General features: G+C 41.2%; 1 protein-coding gene across 1 annotated transcript in view; it reads left to right on the top strand.

Annotated features, from left to right (window-relative positions):
• STK32B (serine/threonine kinase 32B) overlaps window positions 1-26,299 on the top strand; it is a 207,402-nt gene that overhangs the window by 144,294 nt on the left and 36,809 nt on the right. The window contains exons 7-9 of the mRNA XM_069976434.1: window positions 16,330-16,433; window positions 16,639-16,755; window positions 22,219-22,344. Coding sequence (XP_069832535.1) covers window positions 16,330-16,433; window positions 16,639-16,755; window positions 22,219-22,344 — 347 coding nt within the window. The remainder of the gene's footprint in view (window positions 1-16,329; window positions 16,434-16,638; window positions 16,756-22,218; window positions 22,345-26,299) is intronic.

Here is a 26,299-nt window from a genome sequence, read left to right as displayed (position 1 = left end):
TGTCCATGCTATTACATGGGCTGTCAATCACCATAAATGTTTTCTTCATGGGCTCTGGCTGGCATGAAAATAATCTATACTCATAAGCCCTGTAGTGACTGCCCAGTCCCTGCTGAGCAGTGCTTCCTGCTTTCATCTCAACTCACAGGAAATGCCTGCTCAACCAATCACAGGCTGAGTTCCCATCACAAAGAGCAGCAGGTGAGCACAGGTTATTTTATTTATTTAGCCGACCCGGTGACTTTTACAAGTAAAAATATATTGCTATCCAATACTTAAAAATAGACATTGTCTCTTGTTGACCGCTGCTTGTCTGAACAGCCGTTTCATGGGTTGATGATCGTGCAGGCATTGCCACACAAATGGTTATTCATTAGACCTTACTTACCTTCATTCGCTGAACACAAATCCCCTATTATGTGGGGAGATATGTGTCTGACCATTTTTTAATCTGCCAAAATCGGCCAGTGAATGAGCATTTACCTCTTCATCAGCTAATCATTGGGCCTATTACACAAGGCCATATCAGTCTGTTTGGTCGATAATTGCCCTATGTCATATGGCCCTTAGGCTCTATTTTTCTTCTTCATCCGGGCCCTGTTTCTTAAAGCAGGTCAGCATCTGACCTGCTGATAGCTTCCTAGTGGGCACCGAGTGAGGATCGTTGTGTGCCTGGGGTTAGGCCCCCAGCCGGCCGCCCCTTCTAATGATTATCAAAGAGGGGGGCCAGCTGGAGGCGGGCTAGGTCGGTGCTTGGGGGCAGTAGCCCCACTCATAATGTGCCTACCGGCTTACCGGACTGAGGTTTTCAGAATATACAGCACGTGAAGAACGCTGAGGATGAAGGTAACAGACATATCTTCATCCTTAGCACCCTGTGCCCATTAGGGAGCTATCAGCAGGTTAGATTTTTCTGACATGCTGATAGGTCCCCTTTAAGAATAATCTAAGAGACCCTCTACCCCATTTTAAAGGAGTTTTCCCATCTTGATAAGTTATGCTGACTCTGGTAAGTATAGTGAGCTGTACTTTTTGTAAAGGGAAGGCTGTTTGTACTGTTGATGGGGTGTATTTGTTTATGAGGTCACCCTGATGATTATGTACATTATGTATGTAAAGCAGAACTTTATTTGTGCCTGTACTGTTTAAGTAGTAAAAGATTATTGCAGCCTTCTCACGTACTGTATATTATATAAGGTCAAGTATAGCATTCTAATAAACTGTGTCACAATGACCTTTGGAGAATAATGTATTAATAAGCTGGACTGGCCTTTTGTCTAAGAAATAATCAAAATGTTATGTTACCAAGTGCTAAAAGTCTACAGCGAGAATATTAATTATTGTTTGCAGACAATTCAGTCCAATTTGGTGTCTAAAGGGTTAAAGTTGACATGGCAAAGATACTAATGGGTAATTCTCATCTATAATAATGAGGGAGTGTGGTGACTCGGCCAGTGATTGTGATGTTGTTTGTTGTGACGCCAGCACTGTAGCAGTACATGGGTGTGATGTTGGTACCTGTTTTCAGCCGGATTATGTCCCCTCTGGGCATGTTGCGGGTCCTTTGGGCACTTGTCTCAGCAACCTGGAGTGGTAGTAGACCCACCAGGGATGTTGGTACCGCCACCCACAGAGAAGGGGAAAATAACCCAAGGTAGAGGATGGTGTGTGTATGGGTGCAGGTGCAAATACAGGAGGCAGAGTCCTGTGTGTTTAGCATACAAAAATAGTACACTTTACTGAATAATGTTGCAGGTAAACAGTACGCTTAATATAGGTAGTGCAAATCTTAGTAAACTTAATTGCTGACAATAGAGTAAACCAGTGCTTAGTAGAAGTAGGTGCTTGTTTTAGTAAGTGCTTTTGCAGAGAGAAGGAAGAGAAGAGTTGCCAGAGGAGCCCTGCCCAATGTAGAATCTGTACATAAGTGATAATTAATACTTCTATTCACGTATAGACGAAGTCTGACCGCCTTCTGCCCCCTAGTTGCATAGAACGCGTACTAGGTGGGTAGCATGAGCCTTTGTCATTGGTTATCTGGGTGTAGCAGACTGCCAAGATTACCAGGTTATCTTGCACTGCGCAGTAGGATACGTAGACCTATTCCTGTAGCTTTGTCCTACTGGGGTTGATTCCTCTTGTTTCAGTAGATCGCCCTGCACTTTTTTAGACACGATCTTAGGTGTCTTCTCTACCCTACTTGGAGCTTAGCACTGCATAACGGGAGTAACTGCTTGCATAAAGAAAGTCTTTGGGAGAGTTAGCTTCTCACACATCTGTTCACACTGGAAGACTGAGTGTACATATTTCTGTGTTTTGTACCCATTGCCTCACACTACAGACCATCATGAGGTCCAAAGTGTATGTACCCAGCCACAAAGTTACCAGGGTTAACAAAAATGACCAGAAAAAAAATATATATATATATACATATGTATATATATATATATATATATATATATTAGTATATACTTTCATGACATCATTATTAAAGGTTACTGAAGGTGCCATGAAAGTATATAAAAAACTTTCCTATATAGACCTTACTGTATGTCATGCCATTTTTTTGCTCAGTCCTCCCTGTGCATCCAGCAATGTAAACAATAGAGAGAGAGTTCCATTTCTGTTGCCATGGCTACTTCCAGGGTGATTTATAGGACACAAAAAAAAAAATGTAAGAAATATATATATTTTTTTCTCCTGCCCTGGTCATAGAAATATGTGTGTGTGTGTATGTATCTGCACACACTTACACACCAATCAGCCATACAATTATAACCACAGACAGGGAAGACGAACATTGATCATCTCTGGACAATGGCTTATGTCGAGCAATGTAATATGTGAATGATCAGTTCTTTCAGTTGACGTCTTGGAAGAAGGTAAAATGGTCTGGTAGTAGGAAAAAAGTTTAAAGAGGTAGTGCAGCGTTTAACATTTATTCACTAAATAACACACATTTCAAAGTTATAATGTGTGTTATTTAAGTGAATGGCCCCCTTCCCCGTGTTCCCCCCACCCCGGAAGTGTGGTGCATTATACTCACCGAGGTGTATATACTCACGTAACTGTGTTCAGCCAATCGCGGCTGAGTAGGTGATGACGCGCTGGAGGGGGGCCAGCATGAGGGACGGACGGCCTCCCGAAGATGACATCGTCGACCCAAGCAATTGAGTAAGCATAATGCATCACACTTCCGGGGTGGAGGGAACACGGGGAAGGGGGGCCATTCACTTAAGTAACACACATTACAAAGTTGTATAACTTTGTAATGTGTGTTATTTAGTGAATAAATGTTAAATGCCGCACTACCCCTTTAAGGATCTGAATGGCTTTGGTAAGAGACAATGTCAGGGGCATAACTACCACAGTATCAGCCAGAGTGGCCGCTATGGGGCCCACCACGTCAGGGGGCCCATCCCTGCAATATACTGGGCCTCCTGAACTGTCATCATACCAACAAGGGAGAGGCCTACCATGGGAGACACTATTCACTGGAAAGAGGGGGAGGGGGGGAATAATAGGGGAGAGGTCTATTTTGAAGGGCACTATATACAGGGAGAATACGAGGTGAGATGCCTTTCCTGGGTGACACTAGGGGAGTAGGTAGTGAGGGGCTAGCCTTACTGGAAAAGCTAATAAAACAAAGTTACTGCTGGCTATAATAGAAAGCTGCAGAGAACATCAATAGGACTGCACAGCCATACTGTATAAAGAAGAGTGCCCATGACGGCCTTGGACTGCATATTAACTAGATCTTAATAAAGCATCTTATTTACTGTGTGTGTGTGAACATATGTTTTGTTTTTTGTTTTTAGAAGAAATAGCTAATATAGGAAAATCTTTGCTATCCTTTCCTACCTCTGCATTGTATTATAATAACCATGTAGTTGTGGTGAAGTGGACAAATGAACTGGATTTGCTGAAAGTCCATTTCACCATGCACAGTGCTGCAGGTACAGATGGTTAAAGACACTGCAGGATAATAAACCATATGTGCTGAAGCGCTGTATATATAAGCATTCTCTGCTGAATAATATAAAGGCAGATTTCTCAATGGAGGTAATTTCCACCACACATCTAATGAAACCAATGCTGGTACTATTAAAGCCTGCAAATAACATGGGGTAAAGCACAAAATGACATATTAAGTTCAAGTAGCATTAAGGGGAAACAAAGTAACTGTGCAGGGACCATAAGCCATTAATGTTGCTGGTAGTCCTGGTAGCAATCTTGTGTAACCTAATAATAAGTGTTCAGTTTCCCTGCAGCGCCACCACAGGAGAAATGAAACATTACACAGTGCCGATTCAAATCAATGGATTGGCTGTGTAATACAGGTCAGGACTGAGTAAGAACACTGAGCAGCTAATCCTAAATCTGGCCAAGGTATGCTAAACAGGAGCCCCTCTCTAAGTGTACAGTATATCCAAACCAGACATAGGGAGGCATTTATTAAGTCCGGCGTTTTTTACGCCGGACGTAAAAATGCCCCCGCAGCTCCGGCGCTACGGAGATTTATGTAGAGGCGGACTGCCTCTACATAAATCCCGTGCGCGCCGTTGCGCACCGCCGAAAACCTACGCCAGCTGAGGACTGGAGTAGGTTTTCGGCTTACATTTTGGCGGAACGGATGGTAAATCTCTGAGTCCGCGCCCTCCGTTCCGCCCACTTTCCGCCCCTTCTCCGCCCCCTTTCCGCCCCCTGGCGTACTCGGCGGAAAGTGCCGATTTGCGAATATTTTATTCGCAAATCCGCCATTTTTTTATAAAAAAAGACGCAAATCAGCACTTTCCGCCGAAAATCATCCATTCGCCGGATGATACATGTGGCCCATAGTCTTTATTCTCACCATACAGAAAACCATATCTCGTAATGGTCCTTTGATTATGTATCTCCTAAATGACAAGGCTGTATATATTCTCATCATTATCATATGTAAAATGTAATAGAACTATTTTTCTTGATCGCCTTTGAAGCAATGTCAATGAATAACCTTTCTGTGACATTCATGCAACTTAATATTTCAGTAACACCATCAGTCATTTGGCTGCTGACACAGAACTGGGAAGATCTGACATTTCCCAGACTCTTTGATATTTTATCAGACATGATTTGGGTAGAGAGTGCTTGACATCGACTTCACAACATTCAGTCCATCTCATTTACCCCCGCATTCAGTTACCCCGAATTACAAAGAAATACAAAGTTATTTCATCCACATCACAACTCTGTTTTCTCTTTAAAACACACATCAAACACTCCGCTTAAGACAACCTCACAGGGAGAATCTTTTAAAGGGTAAAATTAGATTTCATTATCATAATCTACTGATGTGCCAATAGATATCCAGGCTCCAATGAAACTATATTGTTGAAAAATTCTCCAAAACTTCCCAGGTTTTTCAGCTGCAGAATAACCCCTGATATCTAAACCATTAGAGTGACACCCATAGATTTAAAGGGGCTATAGGTTATTGACTGTGGGCTTGGTTACATAGGCACATGATAATCTAAATATATACCCACCCCTTCACATCTCAGATACATTTAAAGGGAATCTCTTACTAGGTTTATGTTGCCTTACATGACAGCAGCATAAACGAGTGACAGTAATGCTGAGGAGATCGGTGTATTACTTAAAGTTTAATTGCCATTTAATTTTTTTCTTTTCAGAAATCAATAGTGCAAGCGATTTTAAGAAACTCTGTAATAGGTTTTATTAAGCAGTTTCCTTTTGTGTTTAGAAAGCTATTTTGCAGGCTCTTCCTCACTTCTTATCCGGCAAAGTTATCTTTATTACAGAGGAGAAATGTGAAGACAGGTTCTGCTGTGTCCATTATAGTCTATGGAGGGGGATGAGTCAGCAGGAAGAAGACAGAGACAGTCTGTGCAGTTTGGAGACTGTGAGGGAGATTTATCAAACATGGTGTAAAGTGAAACTGGCTCAGTTGCCCCTAGCAACCAATCAGATTCCATCTTTCATTTTCCAAAGTACCTGAGGAAAGAAAAGTGATACCTGATTGGTTGTTAGGGGCAACTGAGCCAGTTTCACTTTACACCATGTTTGATAAATCTCCCCCTATGTGCCTTAGCACAGAAAACACTGGATTCATTGGTCAGACTGCTCACTGCTTATCTGGGAAGTTGGTGAGATAAGATTGTAGGATGTTGTGCTGTCTGCTGTACACTAGCTATTTGTCTTCTCTCCGTGCTTCCTCACCCCCTTGACCCCTCCCCTCTCCATAGATCATATTGGACACAGATAAGTGAGTAAAACAGCTTTTAGGAAAGCGAAGGAAACTCTTTTGCTTAATAAAACCTATTACAGAGTTTCTTAAAAACCACTGGAACTATTGCTTTTTGAAAAAAAAAAAAAAAAATTAAATGACAGTTATAGTAATTACAGTTACAGTAATTCTGTTCAGCCATTCTCCTGATATATAGAAGAATTTGCTTCATGCTGCATCACTTTTTTTCACCCTCTGGCTGCTTATTGACAGCTCACTACGTATACATAGTGTATATACACAATATAGATAGACAGCTGCCATTCAGAGGGAGCTGGTGGACAGAGGGAGCTGGTGCCCATGGATATCGAGGACTAATGAACACACACACATAATGGAGAAGACTAGTGTGCAGTGCTCAGTGTCCTTGCTATTTAGGAGGATATCTCAGAATCAGCTGCACAGAACAATGTAAATGATCCATCATTCTGTTCAGCTTTTCTGTCACTAGTTCAAAATCTTTTGAGTTTAATGAAAAATTGGTTGTACAAAAAGCTGTTTTTGCATGAAAACGGATGATTTCTAATGGTTGAAAATGATAAGTAAAACTCTACTTTCTGGCAAAAATTTACTCACACAAAAAAGTACTTCAATAAATTTTACTGCCGTAAGAATCATGGACCTCAGATTGTAATGTGTGTGCGCGCTAACAAATGTTTTTCTGTTGAGTTAAAAAAAAATAGTAAAAATAATCTGACAATTTTACCTGCTATTGATCATTAAACATGCAATTTTAAAGGCTTTTTGAATCCTTTCACATCAGCAATTTGTATATATATGTTCATGACAGTGAGAGGCCTTAGATGTGTGCGAAACCGCTGCAGTGTGAGCGATACCGCTCACATCAGTGTGTCTGGAGGCGAGGATAATGATAGGCCGCTGCGATCTATAGACCAAAAAATACATGGTATGAACATGGCCTAGTACTGTAATGCCCTTAGTCAGCATTGTTTTACTAAACAGATCTATACTCAGTAGAGATGAGTGCAACGTTCTGCATTTGAATACCGGTGACTAAAAAAAGTTGGATGCAGCCTTACTGAGTCCAGGCGGTAGCCTATGGCTGTTTCCATGTTTTCCTGGACTCACTAGGGCTGTGTCCAACTTCTTTAGCCACCGGTATTCAAATGTCAAACAATCCGACAAAAGCAAGCTCGAGTGTACTCAGTTTTTTCAGCCTCTTTTTGGTCCCTATTTTTGCTACTATCAGGATCCAAAACAAGTTTAAAGGGACATTGTCTCCCCCTTTTTGCATTATGACATTTATACACAGGTGTAAAGGGTAAATTTAGCAGTTTCATACTTCATGGTGCTTGTTCCAGTAAAAAGTGATCTTTTATCATCTGCGGATTGTGCTACCTGGGTGGGGCTTTGCGGCTGCAGCTCCTCTTAGCGGTTCAATGGACGTAAAAGGGGCAGGGCCTATACGGCTATGCGTCATGGAGGGCCAGGGTCTATGGCATAGTTGTGGGTGGGACTAAGTGGCGCTTCAGGCAAGAAGACCCGCCCAGGTGACACAATCCACAGATGATAAAAGATCACTTTTAACTGGAACAAGAACCATGACATATGATATAAAATAAGGTATGAAACCTGCAATATTTACCCATTACACCTCTGTACAGAACTCATAATGCAAAAAAGGGGGTACAGTGTCACTTTTAGGTTACAAACACACTTGCCGGATCTGCAGCGAGTCTCCTTGCTGCGTTTTTGCAGCGAGACTCGCTGCAGATCCTGGCCCTATACTTTCAATAGCAGAGAAACTCGTAGCAGGGATGTACATCCCTGCTGCGATTTTGTCTGCAGCCCGCCCCATTAACCCCCCGGACGCCGGACATTATACATCACCGGGTCCCCGTTTCTGCTTGCTTCGGGGCTCCCGGTGTCTTCACGGCCCGCCCGGCCAATCAGTGCGCTGCGGCGGGGCAGCGCACTGATTGGCCGGGCGGAACGTGCCGGGAGCCGCCGAAGCAAGCAGGAGCGGGGACCTGGTAATGTATATCCTGCCCGCCCTCCTGCAGCCCCGATCGCCCCGCAGCCCCTGGCCGCACGAACGCCCCCAGCCCCGCAGCCCCCGGCCGCACGATCGCCTGCAGCCCCCGGCCGCATGATCGCCCGCAGCTCTGCAGCCCCCGGCCGCATGATCGCCCGCAGCCCCCGGCTGCACGATCGCCCGCTGGGGGCGATCGTGCGGCCGGGTGGATGCGATGCTGGAGGCGATCGTGAGGTCGGGGGCTGCAGGGCTGGGGGCGATCGTGCGGCCGGGGGCTGCGGGCGATGGTGCGGTCGGGGGCTGCGGGGCTGGGGGCGATCGTGCGGCCGGGGGCTGGGGGCGATATACATTACCTGATCCCGGCTCCTGCTTGCTTCAGCGGCTCCCGGGCACGTTCCGCCCGGCCAATCAGTGCGCTGCCCCGCCGCAGCGCACTGATTGGTCGGGCAGGCCGCGAAGACACCGGGAGCCCCGAAGCAAGCAGGAACGGGGACCCGGTAATGTATAATGTCCGGCGGCCGGGGGGTTAATGGGGCGGGCTGCAGACAAAATCTGCTATTGAAAATATAGGGCCAGGATCTGCAGCGAGTCTCGCTGCAAAAACGCAGCAAGGAGACTCGCTGCAGATCCGGCAAGTGGGTTTGTAACCTTAAAGAATTGGGAATATATCCTTAGAATCATATAAAGTTTCTACAACATAGTGGGAGCAGAGACTGAAGGGAACAGCGACTTTTATGAAATAAAGATGTCCTGTAAGTAATAATCATAAATAATTTGTTAGAGGATTAATATGGTCACACCACTTGATTAATGTTTTGTTGTGTCTTGAGCAGAGTGTATGGGGGATTGCCGTAAGATGCTCCACTGATCTATAGTGTCTAGGTTCTTCCATTTGTTGTTCGGAAAGGTCAAGGTCTGTTCTGTGAGCGCTGGGATTTCTTTTCTAGGGCAGCGGTATTGATTGGAATCATAAAACCACAATTCCAGCCTTAAAATTCAGATAACACACTGCGAGGCACAGAATGAATCATTTGATTTGCAAGTTAAGGATGCTGTTTGTTTCTTGGGAGAAGAATGCCCTTGATTGTTACTGACGGCAATGCACATGAAAAACATGAGTTAATGATGTTGAATTGACCTTTATTGCGGCTGTTTCATTGCCATGTGTAACATATGCTCATCTGATTTACCACGTAATGATTAATGATTGTGACAAGTATCCTGCCCTGGCAACAAAGGTTAAGTGCTACATAAAAGAGAACACCATAATGAACAGATCTCTTCAAACTTTTTTAGATGAGATGATGAAATGAATTTATGAATGAGATTTTACTGCAACAAGCAAGATAGAAGCGTATTCTGTGGTAATTCAATAGATCTAATTTTAGACACATTTTAGGCTATATCAGTTGTCTTCAAGCTGTTGAAAATTTTTCAAAGGAGTACCCTGGAGAAAAAAATAGGTTTTAAAGGAGAACACCACGATTTTTGTAATAGTGTTCAGGAAGGGGGAGGATGAAAGAGGTAACAGGCTTTGACCTCCCCTGCTCCCGCTCTGGTGCTGGTATCCCGTAGCTCCGGTTCCCCGGTTCTGGCCGCTTCTTGGTCTGAGCAGGGGCGTGATGTCACAGGCCCGCTCAGTCAGTCAGTGGCTGTAGCAGGGCCACTTTCTTCCAGAGTCAAATCAACTTTTGTCTCCAGTTCAGGTTTGCAATTAAAGGGAATCCGTGAGCACCCGGGCTGTAGTTGGCAGTCCAATTACAGCACGCTGTCAGCACCTCAGGTAGGGCGCAGGTGCTTACAGATTCCATTTAAGCTCCATTCACTTCAATGCAACCAAGTTACAGGACCCTACCTAAACTGGACACAAGAGTGGTGCTGTCTCTGGAAGAAAGATAACTAGATGCTAGATAACCCCTTCCTACTGGTTACACCTTTAGGGTACAAACCCACTTGACGTATTTGCTGCGTGAATCAATCTTAAAAATAAGCAGACAAAACGCAGGTTGGCTTTATACAATTGTTCTGCGTTAAAATACGCAATTGCGTATTTTTGAAGTGTGAAGCTACATGCGTTTTTCGCACAGGTTGTTAACAACTGATGCTTTGCTATCAACAAACTTCACGCTTCAAAAATACGCAATTGCGTATTTTAACGCAGAACAATTGTATAAAGCCAACCTGCGTTTTGCCTGCTTATTTTTAAGACTGATTCACGCAGCAAATACGTCAAGTGGGTTTGTACCCTCAGATATACAGCCCAGCAAACATTTTGCTTTCTCTACCACTCGGTTACACTGGTGACTCATTTTAAGGTTTTAAGGCCAGAGGATCTTCACTACTGCCGAATTCCCTGCTGCACACAATGGAGCATGCGGCCGGAGCAAGTGCTGGGAGTATAAAAGAAATTACATGCTCTTCCCCTGCTCCAGCACTGGTGGCCACATCCTGCCCCTCCGGTCCCTGGTTCCCGTCCACTTTCTTGTCCAAGCTGGGACCCGGTTTGTGACGTGTGAGTCCGCCCAGCCAGTCAGCAGCCGCAGTATGATACCGCCTTAGCCGCTGACTGGCTGAGCGGACCTCACACGTCATGACTCGTTTCCACACTCGAACCAGGAAGCGGATGGTCACCCGGGACCGGAGGGGCAGGATGTGGCAACCAGCGCTGGAGTGAGGGAAGTAAGAGCATGTACTTTCTTTTATCCGCCCCAGAACACGCTAAATGGGTCTGGACGGACTTCTTTAAGCATAGCCTTAACCTATACAAATAAATTGCATATCCGGACAGTATTTTTATGATTGCATTTAAAATAATTATCCAGAATTTGAATTTTTGTTTTCCAAAAACAGTGCCACACTTGTCCCTAGGTTGTGTTTGCTATTACAGCTCAGCTCAATTCACTTCAATGGAACTGGGCTACAATACTTTAACCAAAAATACTGTAGAAACAATTCTAAAGACATCTTATCTGTGAGAAGTAGTGATCTTCAAGGGTTTTTCCTTTCTAAATAAGGATGATCTTTTCATTCCCAGATGCCAATAATAGGTTCATATAAGGTAAGAAATAGAAAACTGAATATATCTTAATATAGAATAATTAAGTTGTTTATAGATAAAACCAGAATTTCCTGGACCAGCAGGAGGTGAAAAATCCTTACTATTACCCTAGACTAAACTTTCATCTCTGCGTGATACGGAAAAATAGTGAATAAATATTTTATAGGCATTTCCCTGGGCTCCCTTCATATATAGATGTTACCATTTACACCAAAGATTTTATAGAGACAAAACCCCAGTTGTGGAGTCTACTTACAGTAGATTATGGCTCACAAGCATATATGTCCACCGGCACAGCGCCTATTACGTATTCTAGCTGCTTTCCCGCTGCTTGCTGCAAGTGAATGTCAGCCATTTAAAGGGAAAAATGGTACTGAACAAAGACTGTCATTGCTCACATCAGTCGCTGTCCACACTTTCTCTTTCTCTTACACATTGGGACCAATTTATTTCAAAGCCAGTCCATTTATCTATATATTCTCTGAGGGGGGAGATGGAGTACCCAAAAGAAATCCATGCAAATGCTAAAAGAACAAACATACTCCAAGCTGATGTTAGCCATAGTCAGGTTCAGATCTAAGGGCCATTTCACACGGAGTAAAACTGGCCGAATTTCGCGGCGGAGAGAGGAGGCACGCAACCCTTCTATAGACTGCCAGTATGATACGGAGGCTGGCGGGATTCCACCACTGAGAGTTCCACCCCCAAATTCTGCCAGTTTTACTCCGTGTGAAGTGGCCCCAAGACCTAAGGCAACAATACTAACCACTGACACTACATTGTGTCCACGATTGTTCAGCCAACAGTTATCTCTCCCAGTCCTCCCCATAAACATTCGGCACGGCTAAACATTCTTGTGTTCTCTATGGGGAGAGGATGGGTATGCTGCATTTAGACTGTTCTGGCTGCAGCCTATTTCTCTGAGAACAAATGGGTCAGGCAGTAATCTTCTATTAAGCCTGACCCCTATCTCCACCACCATCATACCAAACATTATACTGACAGCTGTACCTGCCTTAAACAACAAGTTTGACCGATAGAGATACAAAGTGTATGAGGACCTTTAGAATGCCCCAAAAATGGTCACTTTGGCCACCTGTTTTGTGGGAAAGATTTCCTACACATAGTGGGACATTTACTAAGAAGTCTAATAAGTGCAACTATTTTAATGGGGATTGGTGTGGATTTTGTTCTAATATCTTGTGACTGATTCATTAACATGTAGCACTGCCATAGTAAATGCGTCTAAATAAAAAGGCGCAAAAAAGGCGCAACTATGAAAAAATTGCGCAGTTTTATTCACCTGGTTTTGACCAGATATAAGCTTGCGTCTGTTTATGCGACTAAAAAGTCGCAAATGATAAATTGGACGCTAATCCTGGATTATGCAAACTTTTGGGTCAATACTTAAAACAGGCAGATTAAAAAAAAGTTGCATCTAAAAATATTCACCTGTTGAATACTGGTTCATAAATAGAACTTAGGCCACAAATGGGTGAAAAATGCTTCACCAAAAATTAGGCACAAACCCCTTGATAAATGTCCCCCATGGTGTCACTCCATAGTGGGATTATAAATTATACCTAAAAATTGGGGCCCATCACATCTTTTGCACTGCGTACTGAGTGCCACATAGTCCCCCTAGATATTATTAATGATAATTTGATTAAAAATCCATAAAGGGATTTCAGAATAAAGCCTGATCTGTACAGAATTCGTCTGACTGTTCTGCAGGGCTGATCTCAATGTATAGAGAAAACACAGGAAATATCAGCATGTTTTTTCCTTTATATAATCTTACATAAATCCCATATGGTTTTCTTTAACGTTGTATCTATGGAACATAAAATGAAAAGCAGATAGAAAATCTATGTATAGTATACACTTCAGGGCTGGTTATTCATTAAATACCACATATCTGTTTTGTCAGACACCAGTATATGAATAATTTGTATCTTAATAGGCTAAGCCCAAGGGGATGGTGAGTCTTAGAGCGCTTCTGTCATAATAAAAAAAAAACTTTTGACATGTCACAGGGACATAGGTAGATAAGACAGTCCAACAGCATCCAAGTATGTGCTAAAAATCTCCAAATGCTGTTGGACTTTCTTATCTATCTCTGTCTTCAAGCTGCTATTTGGGATTGCTGGTACTTCAGCGTACATCTGCATCTCTATTGGCCTACTGGACCCACTGTGCTGTTGGACTTTACTTCTCTTTGGTACAGTATGTCACAGGGAAAAGTCATATATTTTGATAAGTAAGGGGAAATAAGTATTTCATACTCTGACAATTTTGCACCACCTACAAAGAATGAAGAAGTCTGTATTATTTATCGTAGGTACACTTTACGTTTGAGAGACAGCATCTAATTAAAAAAAAAAACAAGAAATTCACATTGTAAGATCTTTAATCAAATAATTACCATTTTATTGCATGAAATAAGTATTTGATCACCTACCAGCAAGAATTGTCTCTCGCAGACCTGTTAGTTTTTCTTTAAGAAGCTCCTCCTACTCTGCACTCTGGACCTGTATTAATTGCAGTTGCTTGAACTTGTTACCGTGGACCAGGGGCCAGAGCCGCGGTATCCAGGCACTAGTGCTGGTATCGGGGAGGTAAACACATGTTATTTCTTTCATCCTTTCTGGCACTTTTGTAAAAAATCAGTCTGCCTGGACTTCTCCTTTAAGTTCTGTTTTTCAATTGTATCAAATACTTATTTCATGCGATAAAATGTAAAATAATTTAAACATCAAACAACGTGATGTCCTAAAATTTTTATAGATTTCGTCTCTCACAGTTGAAGTGTACCTATGATAAATATTACGCACCCCATTTTGGCTGGGGAAACTTGCAAAATCCTCATTATATCAAACACCTATTTTCCCCCCTGTATAATGGAGCAGCCTGGAGGAGATCGCTGTCAGCTTTGCTCCTGGATGTGAAGAGGACAAGGAGCATGGGTGTGTGCTTTTGGTGGAACTCCATCCGTGCTACTTGTCCTCGTCACATCCAGAATTAGGACTTGTGAGGGATCAAATTATTATTTTATTTTTTTGGATATTGCTACTTTAATGTCTACAATTTTGGTTGGAGTAAATCGATTTTTGAAATTTTGTTAATAAAAGATAATGATGAGACAAATGCTCAGAGAGACTAATTTAGTGCCCCCATAGTGCCGATCCAGGAAAAAGGGCTGGCCGGCTGGGGGCTGATCAGTGCTATGGGGTGGGCGGTGCTCCTAGTGGTCTCCCATGGAGCACAAGGCTAACTGAACTGTAATGGCACAGAGAGGAAGGTGAGAGACATACTTTGCTCTGAGTCATCTCCTGTGCAATAGGAACATATCAGCAGGTTAGATTCGTCTAACCTGCCGATAGTTCCCCTTTACGTTTCTCCTTTTAATTGGGAAGATCAGATTTGGCTATTTGTGAAGTTCTTTCAGTAAAGACCAACAAATGCCAAGTGGTGGTCCAAAAGAGTATACTACCCTGCCTCCACCCTGTGTCTCCGAGCACCATTGTGACCAGCTAAACATAGAGTCTGCAGAACGTCATCAAGCCTCTCACTGTATATATCCAGCACCATACGGACTATTGTACCAAGATGACAGGTACTAATATATGCCCAAACTGCCTGCATATAAGTAGACGCTGAATATACCAGTCATATATCAGACAGTGTATTACTATATTTTAAGTAAACATCTCTCCATAATGTACAATGTCTGGATGCCCAAACACTTTGTCGTCAAAGTGATAGATTTTTTCTTCTAGGACTGTGACTGCTGTCAAATTATATGATCCTTATCAGGCAGGTCTGAATAGCAGCCCAGTGATTATACATCATGATAGCATAGCAGAGTGCAATCCTACAATGCACCGCTGCTCAATTCACCGTCCTCTGTGAAGGCTGATGGAGATAGAGGAAAAACATGTTACATCAATGCGCTTTTCAGAATTGTGTTTAACTATTACACCTCCAGTACACAGCAGGTAGACGAGAGTATGTACAGTTTTATCATTCAGAGCTATTTGTTCTGGGATGCAAGAGGAGCATCATTATAAGGATGGTATATATATAACCCTATGGATAGTGATAAGAGCTATCTGTGCGGATAAATAGGAGAAGGTACCTATTAATTATATGTAATCTTGTGATGTCTCTGAGCAGGGAGGTTTATATAGTGTATAAAACTCTTGTAAAGTGCAACCAGGTACCATAAATATTAGCATCAATATTTGCGGCTGCTTGCTTAACGCTTTGACTGTGTTCATATAGTGTTGTTTGTGGGTTATTATAGTGTTTTAGAGGTCAAGGGAAAAAAATGCACAGTAAGGCTATGTTCACACAACGTACGGACAACGGTCGTTGTTTGGCACTCAAAAACAACGGCCGTTGTTGCATTGAAAATTGCATTGAAATCAATGCACAAAGGATGGAAATAATTGACATGTAATAGACATTTTTGCAATTTTTTATACCTGTATTAAAGTCGACACACCCTTTAAAAGGGTTATCCCAAGATTAAATGCAATCTACAGAACAGGAGCTAACTAGTTGACAGCTACAACAACCCCCCCCCCCCCACACACACTCCCCTTTTCCCCTAAGATCATGAAACCAAAGGCGTTAATGAATGGAGAGGTAGAGTGTGTGATTGGCCATCCCTCATCTATCACCATGGGACTTACGAACACTGCTGAACTCTGTAGACAGTGAATAGAGTGGTGACTGAGTATGCACACTGCAGCTCCTTTACCTTGGAGACACTTGGCCTCTGTCCCTGTAATTGATGGGGTTCTCAACCATTTAGCTAGTTATCCTCTATCCTGCAGTTGGGGTACTACTAGAAATTTTAACCCATTTAATAATGGAAAGTAATAATAAAAAAAATAAAATAAAACTAGACGTTACATTGATGATTACAGTAATATTATAACAGATGATACCAAATAGAATATCATTTTTTTGTATTTCCAGCACCAGAAGTGTTCCAGTCGTTCATGGAGGTGGGGCTGGGATACTCCTATCCTGTAGACTGGTGGTCTCTAGGAATTACAGCTTATGAACTCCTCAGAGGTTGGGTAAGTGTTTCTGTACATATTATTTTGTTAGAATATTAATCTACCTAACCTGCCACCCAGACAGCCTCACAATATACAGTATCAAGGAGTACCCCTCTTGATAAACCTCTTACACTGGCATGCAATAGTGTGTTCAGAAATATTTCAGAACTTTAAGTTTTAATCAGGTTGCCTATTAAATAACGTGTTCTTAATGTGTTTCCAGAGGCCTTACGAAATCCATTCAACTACTCCAATAGATGATATTCTTAACATGTTCAAGATAGAAAGAGTGCATTATTCTTCAACATGGTGTAAAAACATGGTGGCGTTACTTAAAAAGGTAACATTTTATTAATTTCATTGCCTCTATATTGTGTTTACCTTAAGTGTACATTCAACAATTTATGATGGGTGTTAAAGTGAATGTACCATCAGGTACATTACTTTAAGGTTTTTACATGAATAGACTGGCACCGGTGTTGAAATGCCGGTAGCGCGGTCCTTTTTTTGATCTGCGGCCTAGTTCCCATGCACAGTGCTGGTCTATTCCCCAGTGGGCCCATCCCCAGTGCTTCCGGCTGGGACGGTGCCTGGGAATAGACCAGTGCGGTGCGCGGGAACGAGGACACAGTTCAAAACAAAGACCGTAGCAACGGCATCCCTGCACCAGCATCAGTGTATTCTAGTAAAAACCTTGAAGTGATGTACCTAATGGTACATTCGCTTTAAGACCCCTTTCACACATTAGTATTATACTGTCCGCAATCACGGATCCATAATTACGAACAGTCTAGTACCCATTGATTGGAATGGACCCTTTTACACATCCATAGTTAATACTGGCATGTCATTATATGGGCCGTATTTGATCTCCTCTTAGAATCAATGGATCAGTGCAATCCTGTCTGTAGTTGCGGGTCGGCAGTTACAAATAGGATTACTGATGTCTTAATAGGGCCTAAATCTCTTGAAAAAACAGCAAAAACTGTATTTCTTGCTTTTCTGGGGCAGGTGTAGATTTCTGCACAACACTGTGAAAGGTCCTGCTGGAGGTGTGCGCCTCTTAGTAAATCCTGACTGGTAAAGGGGATGGGGCTTTATTTAAGACTGGCGTAAGAGTATGCCAGTCTTGATAAATGTCCCCCTAAATGTGTAAGGGTATATTCATGGCATGCAATTCATTTTCAGTCAAAAGTTCAGTCAGATCAGTGGAGACACCATACAGGTAGGTAGCGTCATTGTCCTTTAATTTCCCTGCTTGAGGACTGAATAACACCCCTAAAACATGACATTATAACATCACCATACTGTGGCTGGATAACACATACAAGTACTGAATTATACCACCAAACTATAGCTAAGCTCTTCTAAGAGGGGGCACCTGATTAAATACTCGAGTCTCCCACTGTTTTCAATGGGGCTCGTTAGTCAAGCACTAGAGCTTTGGAAAATACTCAACTCGAGTAACAAGCACTTGAGTATTGCTCATCTCTAGTAACTAAATAACATCATTATAGAGTGAACAAAACCTCTATACTGTTACTAAATAACACCACCATACTGGGACTGAATAACAACACCATGCAATGAGTATATTATATTGTTACTATATTAACAGTAATATAATTTTAGGAATACCAAAATTATTAGCATACTCTGCCTCTGCAGAGTTTTTAAAACCTTGTATATGGATATAGCCATTCCTTTATTGATACAGAAATTTCCCAGTGATCCATGACTATACACTGTGGCCATGCTGGGCAGATAGACTGTGCATTTACTTATGTTTCTCTTTTGAAATGTAAATTTCAGTGGGACAAATTGCTTATTACTAGAGATGAGTGAACCTGCCGAGGTTCGGGTTCGTATGAACCTGAACTCTTGGCGTCTGATTCCCGCTGTCTGCAGCCTCCGTGAAGAGGGTGGACACAGCCGGAGGACCGCCTTTTCCAGGCGGTCCTCTGGCTGTATCCACCCTCTTCACGGAGGCTGCAGACAGCGGGAATCAAACGCCGAGAATTCGGGTTCATACGAACCAGAACCTCGGCAGGTTTGCTCATCTCTACTTATTACTTGTCTGGGCTGGACGCTTTCTTATCTATTTGCTGTGTATTACAATATTTTTTGTATCCATATCCAGCAATGTTCTAAGCAGAGTCACCACAATGCTAGTCATTTTCATACTTTAAATAAAAGGAAAATTGCATTAGTGGTAAGAGGGAAATGAATAAGCAATGGCGAATTTACTAAAGAGAATAAGCCAACACAATTTTATACTATAAAAAGAGAAAGGTTTTCAAACATCTTCCTTGATCAGTCCTTAAGTGTTACCTGAAATTTTATATTTTATTTGCATTGTTTTCTTATTGAATTCTTAAGCCTCAAGTGATGATTGATTATCAATGATCACCAAGATTTTCTCCTGACCTGTGGAGGGTCAAGGCCCTAAACATTATGTAAAGATATTTTATAGCAGTCTCAAGGACCAGAGGAGCATGTAGTCTACAGCTGAGTCATTGCCATTCCAGATGTTGAAGAAGCAACGCCAACTATGTATGCTGATTTTCCCTTCTCAGATGATTAAGAAGAGTCCAAAAGCCTGGCCAATGACAAAAAAGAAGTTAGACCTCCCCCATACATTCCATATTAGAGATGAATAGATTAGAATCTGGCTTTTGACCTTCCTTTGTGTGAGGCCATTAAGAAGTAGCCTATCTGCTAGAGATGGGTTGTCTCCAAAGTAGTGAAGCCCTCAGAACACATACACAGTGAAGCAGATTGTTAGCATTTTGACCTATGAATAAAGGTAATCTGCTTTAAGAGATGACTTTAAAGAGTGACTGTTAAAGGGATTATCCAGCGCTACAAAAACATGGCCACTTTCCCCCTACTGTTCTCTCCAGTATGGGTGGGGTTTTGAAACTCAGTTCCATTGAAATAAATTGCTTAATTGCAAACTGCACCTGAACTGGAGACAACAGTAGGGGGAAAAGTGGCCATGTTTTTGTAGCGCTGGATAACCCCTTTAAGGCTGTCATATTTTGTAAATTTTATTTAGAGGTCAGTGTGCAGGGCGGGGGAGGAGGTAATTTGTGATCATCACCTATTGTGAATAGTGGATCCTGTGCCATCTGTGCCATCTGTGTTTAGGTGTCACCTGTCAGTGTAATCATGACTGTGATGAAAAGTACTTATTGCTAACTAAAAACTGCAAGATTCAGGATTAAAAAAAAAAAAAGGTAATAGCTTATAAAATTTTTTGAAAAGAGCATATTTAACATAAAACTTGATTTATCAGGTAATTTTCTGATGACACATTCCCTTTAAGAAATCTTGCAGTGTTTCATAAAAATGAGTCAGCAAAGCCAAAGCTATAGCAAGATTTCTCTCGGCAGCTGACACGAATAAATCATTGCCCTCCAACAAGTAGCTTCCAGCACTCTCTATCGACCTTGCTGCAGACAGCTAATTCTAAATCAATTATGACATAAAATAAAGCATACAGGTATGATCCATATTTCATCAGCTATGACATTATATGGGCATAATGTACCTACAGAAGGAAGGGGAGGATGCAGCACAGGGTGACCTCACTGTACCTCACAGTTCATTGACTTACACATGTGAACCGTAAAGTAAATGTGGGGATTTTGTGAGCTCCAACTGAATCCCATCAGGGTATATCAGGTCCTTCTATTGCATAAAGCTTGGTAGTATGGAGTCACTTGATATTTGGTGATTGATAATAGTGCTGACAGTTTATATGATGTGTTTCCTGTATTACGTCCTTGAAGATGCCTTATGTTTTTTAGCTGCGCCTTCAGACCACACTTCTGTGAGCACAGTACAGCAAATGTTCCCTGATTAACCAGCAGACATTAAACATAGCTGACACATATCTTCTCAGAGCTACTCGTCTGAATGCTATCATCTAAGCTATTGTGACAATATGGAAAAGATTTTATAATATGTAGGAATGCAAAGTAGCTCTCCTCCAGAAGGAAGAAAAATGTCTTTCTAAAGCCACCTATAAATAGTTACTAAAAAGCCACCAATAGATAGTTACTCTAAAGCCATCTATGATTGCTCCAAAGCCACCTATAGATAGTTACTCTAAAGCCACCTATAGATATTTACTCAGTAATTTAGTGTCCAGCTTTAGAGTGACAGTTTTCTTCTTTCTGAAGGAGAGCTAATTTGCATATACTTTCCCAGAAAGCATTGCCTGTAAGACTCCCTCATGCCAGCCAGAGGTCTCCGCAATGAGAAACAATACTCCCAATACTATTAAATATGAAAATTCTGATCTCACGATGATGAGATAATATTTTATTTGAGTCTTTTACCTGAATAGGGCAATATTTTCCTTTCAATCAAAGATGGACAGACTGGGGCTATGACCTTAGCTAAAAGGACATGTAGCACAATAAAGTGCAGTTTTTAAAAGTGACAGTGACACTTATTAACAAAAAATGATTTGTCTTTGTCTGCATTTTTTTTTATCAATAATGTATCATGGGACCTGTTTTTCATTGGCACCATTTTTCGTAAGGGGGATAGTCAGAAAAATACTTCGAAAAATTATTAGCATACTATGCATAATTTATAAAAACCTCCTTTATATGACTTTTATTGCTACAGAAATTTCCCATTGATCCAAGACCATACACTGTGGCCATGCTGGGCAGACAGGATGTGCATGTACTTATGTTTCTCTTTTGAAATGTAAATTTCAGTAGGACAAATTGCTTATTACTCGAATGGGCTGGACGCTTTCTTCTCTATTTGCTTTGCATTACAATTTTTTTTTAAATCCATATCAAGCAATGTTCTGGGCAGAGTCACCACAACTCTAGTCATTTTTATACTCTAAATAAAAGGAAAATTGCTAGAGTGGCTTTTATAAGAGGGAAATGAATGAACAACGGTGAATTTACTAAAGAGAAAAAGCAAACACAATTTTATACCATAAAAAGAGCAAGGTTTTCAGAAATCTTTCTTGATCAGTCCTTGAGCATTACCTGAAATTTTACATTTTATTTACATTGTGTTCTTATTGAATTCCTAAGCCTAAACTGAAGATTGGATTATCAATGATCGCCAAAGTTTCTTCCTGACCTGTGGATGGTCAAGACCTCTCTAAACAGTATATGAAGATATTTTACAGCAATCACATGAACCAGAGGAGCACGTAGTCTCATTGCCATTCCAGATGTTGAAGAAGCAACTCCAACTATGTATGCTGATTTTCCCTTCTCGGATGATTAAGAAGAGACAAAACGCCCGGCCAATGAACAAAGAAGAAGTGAAGTCGCCCCCATAAGTCCATATTAGAGAGGAATAGATTGTGTGAGGCCGTTAAGAGGCAGCCTATCAAAATATCGAATAGGAAAATGCTGGTCTCACTATGATAAGATAGGATTTTATTTGAGTCTTTTACCTGAATAGTGCAAGATTTTCCTTTCAATCAAAGATGGACTGCATGTTTTGGTACTGGGGCTATGACTATAGCTAGAAGGACATGTAGCACATTAAAGTGCAATAATGTTTGATATTTAAATGCCATTAAAAGTTCACCAATGACACCATCTGGTGTTCAAAGTGTATAGTAAAGTGCATGTACACCTAATGTGCTGAGTGTTGAAGGATAGACATGCTTGGCTGCTCTGCTCACAGTTTATTGTTTGTTACTTTTTTCATAACACAATTGTGACAAGAGGGATGGGTTTTGCAATAGTGGATGGAACAGACCTACAGTTTAATTGTACATATATACTAATAAACTTTATTGTGCTTTTTACAGCTTCTTACCAAGGACCCAGAGTGCCGCTTTTCATCATTAGCTGACATTCAGACTTCTCCGTACCTGGCTGACATGAACTGGGATGCAGTATTGGAGAAATCTATTACACCCAGCTTTGTTCCAAATGTAAGAATCCATTTATTTTTATATATGTCTATGTGTGAAGGACAGGATGTCAGAAGTTACAGTAACACATTTTCTGATCAGGGGACAGCGTGAGAATTGCCTGCCTTTACAACTTCTTGACAGGGTGGATTTTACTGCTTCAGTATGAAAAAGTTTACAGAACAGGAGGGAAAACAGGAGGAGATCAAATGAGTGTTCACGAAAAAAGTAATTACACCATACAAATGCAGCAAAGCCTTGGTTTTAGAATGTTTTCTTTAGATTGCCTATTTAAGAGCCTTAAAGGGCGACTCTGAAGAAAAAAATACTTTGCAAATCAACTGTTGCCAGAATGCTATACAGATTTATAAATTAAATATATTTAAAACCTTTTGCATTCCAGTACTTATCAGCTGCTATATGTCCAACAGGAAGTGGAGTATTCTTTTCAGTCTATCACAATGCTCTCTGCTTCCACCTTTGTCCATATCAGGAACTGTCCAGAGCAGTAGTAAATCCTCACAGAAAACATCTCCTGCTCTAGACAGTTCCTGACTAGGACAAAAGTGGCAGCAGAGAGCACTGTGTTAGACTGGAAAGAATACACTAGTATCTGCAGTACATACGGCAGCTGATAAGTACTGGACCACTTAATTTTTTTTATTTATTTTTTTAAATAGAAGTAATTTACTAATCGTAGTAGAAATAAGAGAAATCCAATGTGGTTAACTACAGCTGTAAGGGGTGCAATAAATGATAAGAAACAAGCATTCAGACTACTAAAACAAGAAGGTAGTGGGGAAGCATTGAGCAACTATAGACAGAAGAATAGAATGTGTAAAACGCAAATAAAAGAAGCAAAAATAGCAACAGAAAGAAGGATAGCCACAGAAAGTAAAACAAATCCCAAAATGTTCTTCACCTATATAAATAACAAAAGACTTAAAACCGAAAATGTTGGTCCCCTCAAAAATAATCTGGGTGTAATGGTGGAGGGGGAAGAGGAAAAGGCCAATCTACTAAATACATTCTTCTCTACTGTATTCACAGAGGAGAATCCCATAACAGACGACATGACTAGGGATAATGTTAATCCTCCCATAAATCTCACCTGCCTAACACAACAAGAAGTGGGGAAACGCCTTAAAAACATTAAAATCCATAAGTCACCGGGCCCAGAAGGTATCCATCCTAGGGTTTTGCAAGAATTAAATACTGTGTTGGACAGACCGTTATTCCTATTATTTAAAGATTCTATTACGACAGGGATTCTTCCACAGGACTGGCGCATAGCTAATGTGGTACCAATATTCAAGAAGGGGTCAAGGAGTGATCCTGGAAACTACAGGCCTGTAAGTCTAACATCTATAGTAGGTAAAGTATTTGAGGGGATTGTAAGAGATGCTATACTGGAGTATCTTAATGAAAATAATCTTATGACGCAGCACCAGCATGGATTTATGAGGGATCGGTCCTGTCAGACTAATCTGATCGGCTTCTATGAAGAGGTAAGTTATAGACTGGACCTGGGGGAGGCTGTGGATGTTGTGTATCTGGACTTTTCAAAGGCATTTGATACTGTGCCGCATGAAAGGTTGGTCTACAAAATGAGGATACTGGGACTCGGGGAAAACGTATGCAAATGGGTAAGTAACTGGTTGTGTGATAGAAAACAGAGGGTGGTCATTGATGGAACATATTCAGATTGGGTTTTAGTTACTAGTGGGGTACCACAGGGGTCAGTGTTGGGTCCACTTCTTTTTAATATTTTTATTAATGATCTTGTAGAGGGGCTACAGAGTAGAATCTCCATTTTTGCAGATGATACTAAACTGGGTAAAGTAATCAGTACAGAGGAGGATAATATCATATTACAGAGGGTTTTGGAGAAGCTAGAGGCTTGGGCGGAGAAATGGCAAATGAAGTTTAATGTGGATAAATGTAAGGTTATGCATTTGGGCCATAGAAATAATAAGTACAGTTATGTGCTAAATAATAAAACACTGGGTAAAACTACTTCCGAAAAGGACCTGGGGGTATTGGTGGACAGTAAACTCAACTTTAGTGATCAGTGCCAGGCAGCAGCTGCCAAGGCTAATAAAATAATGGGGTGCATCAAAAGAGGTATAGATGCTAAAGATGAGAACATAGTTTTGCCTCTTTATAAATCACTGGTCAGACCACACATGGAATGCTGTGTACAGTTTTGGGCACCGGTATATAAGAAGGACACAGCTGAACTAGAGCGGGTGCAGAGGAGGGCAACAAAGGTCATTAAGGGAATGGGTGGGTTACAGTACCAGGACAGGTTATCACGCTTGGGGTTATTTACGCTAGAAAAAAGACGTCTTAGGGGCGATCTGATCACAATGTACAAATATATGAATGGACAGTACAGAGATCTTTGTAGTGGTCTTTTTACTCCTAGGTCTGTAACAATGACAAGGGGGCATCCTCTACGTCTAGAGGAAAGAAGATTTCATCATCAGCATCGACGCGGGTTCTTTACTGTACGAGCGGTAAGACTGTGGAACTCTCTGCCACATGATGTTGTCATGGCTGATTCATTAAATAAGTTCAAGGGAGGCCTGGATGATTTTCTTGAAAAATATAATATTACAAGTTATGGGCATTAGATTTCTGGTGGTACGTGATCCGGGGATTGTTCTGGTTGCCATTGCAGTCGGGGGAGGGGGGGAGTTTCTCCCTGTGGTGGGGCGTTTGTCTTCTGCCCCATAGGGGTTTTTCGCCTTCCTGGATCAACACAGTAGGATTTTCCTAGGTTGAACCTGATGGACTCTTGTCTTCTTTCAACCCTGTTTACTATGTTACTATGTTACTATGTAATCTTTATAACTTTCTGGCATCAATTAATTTAAAAAATTTTTTTCTTCAGTGCCTCCATTATAAAGAATGATAAAATGAGCAATATTTTAATAGGCTTATTTTAATCTTTAGGACCACAGGATTTTTTTCTTTTTCACTTTGCCTTCTTCTGAAAGCCATAACGTACTCATTTTTTCTTTAAAAGAGTAAAGTTTTTTGCAGGACAAATCAAATTTTTTATAAAACTGGGTTAATTTAAATTATTATTATTGTATTATTGTTGACCATATCTCTATATCTATACTCTTGCAACATACACTTATTGTGCATGCCTACATGTGGAAATTTGATAACATATTTTGTTTCCATGGTGACAGACTACAAACAGCACAGTGTAGTCTGAGCCTGTAGCCATATTCTCTTCTATCTGTTTCCTAATTCTTGTTAACCCCCTGAGTGTATATTAGCAGGAAACTAAGATTTAGCTGCATTATCAGACTATACAATATAATCTCTTACTGTGGTAACATATAGGAATACATATGGTAGGAGCTGTATACACAGAACAGTAAGGGATTTCTAATCAAGACCATTTGTAAAGTAGCTTTCGGTATTTTGGATCCATTGGAACAATGAGAATATTTTTGGTATATATTTTAAGCATTATGTTAAAAAGGATATGTTTGAGCACTAACATGCTGTGCTGCTGCTTAATAGCTGGATTAGGGATGCCAATATAACAGCGTGTAACCAATCTTCTAGAATGTAGTTGTGCAAAATAGAAACAAAAGTATGATACGAAACATGGCAAAGATGAGAGGCATAAACAATTATATTAAGATTATGGGCCGCTATGGTTCACTTAGTATAAGGATATGGCATCCTATGTCATACGTCTCATGCTGTTCTTGGTATTAGGACACCCTACGTGAAAGCCCTTGTTACTGACGCAAGGATTTGGAGCCTTTTTCAGCTTATTTGACTTTTATCCTTCACATTCTGCATCCTTTCATAGCTTCTCCATGTGAGATGATAGCAGACCTTTGTTTGATTGGTTTTCATAGTAAGAAATGATAAATCTCCTTCCATATTTCTTGGCAAAACCTTTGTTTCTCCGCAGTAGTTAGATGAGGCACATGAATGATCTGTA

This window comes from Dendropsophus ebraccatus, chromosome 7, assembly GCF_027789765.1.
Source record: "Dendropsophus ebraccatus isolate aDenEbr1 chromosome 7, aDenEbr1.pat, whole genome shotgun sequence".
NCBI classification, from domain to species: Eukaryota; Metazoa; Chordata; class Amphibia; order Anura; family Hylidae; genus Dendropsophus; species Dendropsophus ebraccatus.
This window is presented reverse-complemented; position numbering and strand designations above follow the sequence as displayed.